Source organism: Etheostoma spectabile, chromosome 21, assembly GCF_008692095.1.
Source record: "Etheostoma spectabile isolate EspeVRDwgs_2016 chromosome 21, UIUC_Espe_1.0, whole genome shotgun sequence".
Classification (NCBI taxonomy): Eukaryota; Metazoa; Chordata; class Actinopteri; order Perciformes; family Percidae; genus Etheostoma; species Etheostoma spectabile.
Genome location: NC_045753.1, coordinates 14,884,470 through 14,890,435, shown reverse-complemented (window position 1 = coordinate 14,890,435; position 5,966 = coordinate 14,884,470). Strand labels below are relative to the sequence as shown.

The 5,966-nt window shown below is 39.1% G+C and overlaps 1 protein-coding gene across 1 annotated transcript in view; it reads left to right on the top strand.

Annotated features, from left to right (window-relative positions):
- Positions 1-581, top strand: part of pigf (phosphatidylinositol glycan anchor biosynthesis, class F) — a 5,080-nt gene extending 4,499 nt beyond the window's left edge. Inside the window, exon 6 of the mRNA XM_032502684.1 lies at positions 228-581. Coding sequence (XP_032358575.1) covers positions 228-341 — 114 coding nt within the window. The 3' untranslated portion in view covers positions 342-581. The remainder of the gene's footprint in view (positions 1-227) is intronic.
- Positions 582-5,966: the final 5,385 nt, after the last annotated feature.

Below are 5,966 nucleotides of genomic sequence, written 5' to 3'. Positions count from 1 at the left end.
CTAATCTGCAATGGAAAAAGGAGGACGGGGCACCGCGGTTGAGTCGAGGCGAATCGAGCAGGTACCATTAATGGAAAAACGCAATGACAATGCGGCAGTGCTGTTTTTTTTTCATTAACAGAACAGTACGGGTCAGTGCAGGGGGAACAAGATTAACATGTCTAATAGTTCAGCTCCTCCTGATCTATCACCCCAACGATCTGACTCACTTGTCTTGCTTCTTGTAGGTTTGGCCTGTTTCCTGCAGTCTGGGTGCTACCATCGGCTTCCTGACCGGGCTTGTTGCAGCTCCTGCGTGGATCCACTATCATCGCAAACACCTCACATACAAGTGCAAGTGATACAGACATACATTTCTGTGTTTTTGTGTTTGTGACCATGAGGGTATTTCTAGTATTCCTGCTGTATTCCTTAAACTTTGTACTGCATATTTATTGGGAACATTCACTCAGTTTGCTGCCTGTAGGAAAGATGATTTTCTATTAACACAAGATTGTATGAACATTATTTTGTATGCATGAAGGCTGAATGTTCCTGAGCATTTTTGACATGAATAAAGAATTACTTCTTTTTGATTAAAAGTTGGAGGTTAATTGCAGAAATATAGCTGCGGTACCGGAGGCTGCACTTTCAGGACCGCATTTACAGGATTGGAATTCTAGGACCCTAACCAGAGGGTGGGTCTTACCAAGGAAGCAAGTGGGATTCAAAATAATTAACGCAACAGGACCGCATTTCCCCCGAAATGGAAGAGGAGCACGTCGAGCCATGTGTGAGTAGCATTACTGATTGTAAATAAGGTTATTTTTATTTGTTTAAGTAAGTAAAAAGTAAGGTAAAGTTAGCTGTCTAGCCTAGAGTGGGTGAGTTAGTCAACTAACATTAATGTTAATAGTCTTAAAGCTCTAAATGTTACAATCATTGTTAGCTTATGATAGCTTGCTAACTGTTAGTCTAAAGTATTTGTTTAATGAAACTGTAACATTTGAGCTATATTTGGTGAGCCCAACTAGGTGTATTATATTACTCAACTTAATGACAATACTAATTAATTATAGCCAGAACATTAAACTTAAAAAGATGATAAAAGCCTGTATATACACACATATATATATACACACACACACACACACACACACACACACACACACACACACACACACACACACAATGTATGTGTACCTTAATTTAGCCTATGTTAAGTATGTATAGTCCCATACATATACAGTACAGTATACTCACTTCAATACATTAGACTACCACTGGTCCTGCGAGTCCTGAAAAAGCAGCCTCTGGCTCTAAATGAACGTAGTACTAACATCAGTGATTTGAATAATTGAATTATATTGAATTTAATGCTCAAACCTATAGGTGGTGCAGTTGCATCACTGTGTGCGCTCTCTCTCTCTCTCTCTCTCTCTCTCATGTGTTTTATGTGAAGGCGCAGAGAGTTTAAATGAAAAGAAGAAATCAAGTCCCACACTCATTTGCAAAGTAATGAGTATAATGGTTGAGTGGTCATCTAATGAAAGAGTCGTGAGGGAAAGTTAAAGACAAAGTAGAAACTCACTGCAATACTTTCATCCTCACAAACTCTCTGCAATACTTTCATCCTCACACACACACACACACACACACACACACACACACACACACACACACACACACACACACACACACACACTGATGCCTTTCTTGCAAGCTGACTACTTTTAAACAACTATTAATCTTGCTCCAACTCTATTTTCAACACTCTCCTCCCTCTCCACTCTCAATCTCATTCCCCTTTTTACATCCTCAGGCAACCATTATTGATTCACTTTAATTTTAGGTTCATTCATTTTCCATTCATGCCACCCACATCTCTTGTTCTCCAACACAGCCTAGCAACTGCAGTACATTTTCTGCATCGCGGTGTCAAATTGTAAAGTAAAAAGACAATGTTGTTTGCAGACAGTCTAGACATTTGTGATACAATTCAACTTAAGTAATTACGTGCAAGAAAAATAATATTTTTTTTGCAGTGGGGAGTGAGACTAGTGAACACATTCAGCACAGAGCCAGGGGCACAGCTGTCCGTCCGCCCTGTGTTTGAACTCTTACATAAGGAAGTTGCCATAGAAAGACTGCGAAAAATAGCCTGAAGGAAAAAAGACAAAAGAGAGAAACATGCATTTTCAAAAACCATACAAGAAGACAGAATTTCAAAGCCTTTTTAGTAGCCTAGATTCACTTATGTCACCCATCGGCACACCTTCTTCATGGCTCAGTCTCTCCATCCATCTCTGATGACATTTAATCTGACCTCATGCTGTTGCCTCTATTACCCTTGTTCTCTGTGCTTTTTTTCTACTCTCCACCTCCTGATATGTTATTACGTGTGCAGAGCAAATGAAGTGGCGGGTATGGCCCCCGGAGAGCAAAAGGTGTGATAAACCAATTCCACCTCCTAGTGTGGAAAGCTGAGATGCTTCATACTGTATGTGTCACCACACTAGACATGTCACATCTGGTGATTTTTTTTGAGTTTCTTGTTTTTGTCCCCTTTTCATAATTTTTTTTTTTTTTTTGGAATTCAAAAAACCAAAACAATGAATATACCCAGGCTGGGTCTCAAAGAGGGACCCCATTCACCTGACAACAAAAACAACTAAACAGTGTCTCTGTTTAGAAAATAACTAGTAAAATGCTACTAGTCATTGTAGTGTGTATTGTAGTGTGTATTGTTGGGCCCCCTGTCCCCCTTTTGGGACAGTGTGTCTGACTCATAGACTGTATAATATTAATGGACATTGCATGTGGGACATCACCCATTGGTTTGTGGAGATCTGCTATCCATTGTCGAGTTTGCCGTTACGGGCGCCGCCATCCTGGTTGCGGATGTGACGATTTTAGACGAGAAAGAGGAGCCCTTACACTCTATGTTACATTACACACTTTCACTGGCTATAACGTCATTGTCATGCCCTAAAACACCCTGCTTTATCGCCGATTTTAAAATCAAGAAGACCATAATTCATGAAATGTACATCATTCTGAGTTGCAGAAGACTTAAAACTAGCAATTGAGACCATAAACTCATTATGAAAATGTTTACCAAGGTAATAATTAATGTGAGAAGTAGGTCACTTTCTCAGACTTCTAAAGAACCCTAACCTCCTTTTGCAACTACACGTGTCGCCCCCTGCTGGAATTCATATAGAATGCGGGTTTAAGGCACTGCCACATTTGCAGCACTTTGCCGAACCGGATGCTTTGTCCATTAATAATTACAGTCAATGGTCTGACTCTAATAAAAGACCTATGTATACCCGTGCATTCATTAATTTGGCATTACATTGATCCTAAGCAAGAGCCAAATAAGACGAAAAAGTAGAATAACTTTAACCAGTCAAGCACCAGAGTTACAATACACAGATCTGTGGGATCACAAAGCACTCACAGACGAAGTTTCCCTAGCAACAGACAAATAGTCGGAGCCGGTCCATGCATCTCTCATCTCTTGAGCCTCGTGAGTCCCAATCTATTCTTCTCCTATCTCTTATACCTTTTTTTGTTGGGCTCCCTCTTCTTCTCCATCACAGAGACTGTTATCTTCACACAACACACGCCAGGGTGGGGGCCACTTTATGTCTCCGTCTTATTTGCTCTCATGCAATATGGTACATTGTGTTCCTATTTCCCTTGTTATTATTAATCAATGTATTTTGCTCAACACTCATGACCTTTAATTTACGCTATACTTATGGCTTAAGCTAAACCTTTTTCTAAACCTTCTAAGCCAAACCTTTGTTAGGGGAGTGCAGATGTGCCTTGCCAGGAGAACTTGTACCCACCTTCTCTATGACAGCAATACGCATACACCCAAACACACAGTCTCTTACAGAAACCTTTTACATTATTATATCAAATATTGCAAATATTTTTATAAATAAAAAGGATGGGAAATAAGTCAGGTTAAAGGAACCTATAAAATAATTCCATTCATAAAATACATCAGTTCTGCCTTTACTGAGAATTGATCTTTTCTAACTTAAAAGAAGACCTAAATCTAAGTCCCAGGTAAAGAGGAGCTGGAGATTTCTATAGAAGTAAAACACAATGCCTTGCCAAAATAGGTACAGGCTAACTATATGACATGTTAGCCTGCACCTATTTTGGCCTAAATATTGCTACAAAGGGGCAAATTTTAACATCAATTTCCACAACTTTTGTGAAAATCATAAAATAACACTAGAATGTATGTAGTCTGGGCCCTACTTTGATCTAAACCTTCACTTCTTTGGAGTATAAAGTCCAAACATAGAGGGGCATCAACAGTGGCAGTGAGAGTCTAATGGAAGGAAGTCATTTCTGCCATGTTGGATGAAGATTCAGATCAATCTAGGTAAGAATAAAATGTCATAGTAATTGCATGCTAGTTGCTGGGTTAGAAATAAGCATGCCAGTTGAACCTTTTTTGAGGCATCAATGGAGAGGCAGCCTGTCGTTTCTGTTGAGGGGCTGTTGATGTTTGATGTATAGTCGATATACAGTATGTTAATAACAGAAATCTGGATGGAGTTGCTTTGTTCATGTAGAGACAAAGTCACGGCCATTTGCTCACACACACTAAAGGCTATGATTGAATCAAATGACAAAAACGATACAAAAGATTGCTTAGGCTACTGAGAACACAGATAATTAATGCAGCTATGCATCATTTTTAGCTATCATCTTTTACAGACTACATATTAAATTGAGAGTCCAATCAATTCTAAAATATAACATTACATCACCAATTCAGAAAACAAATGTCTATTTTCAAACACACATCTTCCAAGATGTTCCATTCTGACTCCACTCGAACACAACAAGAACAGTAAACCAAAATACAAAGTGGCTTTCCTAGAAATAAAGAAAAAAAAGAAATAATACATCATTGAGAGAAAAAAAGAATCCTATAGCTCACGTGTAGAAATCAATTTATTGGATGTGCCTCCATCTCATCTTTAAGCATTCATGACGCTTTTGAGGGAACATCCATCTTTTTGCGCCTTTTTTTTCTGGCGTTCTTTCATCTTAGCCTCTCTCATTTGAAGATTGAGGCACTCGAGTCCCCGAGTCTCCTTTTATGTCCAATATTCACAGTTGTGGACAGAATACAAACTGCAGAATTGTTTCCAGTACTACTGTGAAATTTCATTCAGAATGGCTGGATTATGTGGCATATCCACTGTGCATGCACCATTGTACCCTGATCTCCCCCACACAATTTACTGTTTTCTATTTTAAATATTTAGTTTGGGTTAGAAAATCCAACAATAATTATGCGTAAAGCCAGTGTATATAACTTAACCATAAGCCTTACCAATTTTCCTGAAGATTGTGTCATTTTTCAACAGTGAAACATATGCCATCTGAATAATATGAAAGCTAGAATATTTTTACATATACTGGCTTCACAGTGATATATTTCAAGAAGGAATTAGAGTGGGGAGGGAAAACAGGATAGATTAGTGCCTGATATTGCAAGACCTTATAATTTTTTTTAGTTTACTACTCATCTGAAGAGATATTGCTGAGGAGAATATGAGTAGGGATTGAATTTTCAACTTATCTCGATAAGTCACACCCATCCTCCACAAAAGAACCTTCTCCTCACACTCTCATTCTCCCCCTCCTTACATCCCACTGACTTCCTGTGTTTTGTCTCTCCTCTTACCCCCAGTTACACAAGCTTCATTAACAGTTGATGTGTTATTGAGTGGAACACATGTAAGCAGAGCTCTCAGGTTTCTCGTAACAGGTAAGAATCCATTGTTACAGAACATTCAAGTGGGGTGACACACAAGACGAATGGGGAAGACAGAGGGGTGGGGTTAAGGGGATTCCTTGATGAAAAGCAGGTGTGTGGTTTATTATCCAAACAAGGTATTAGGTACATCACAAGTGAATGTGTGTGTGTGTGTGTGTTGTGGGGGGGG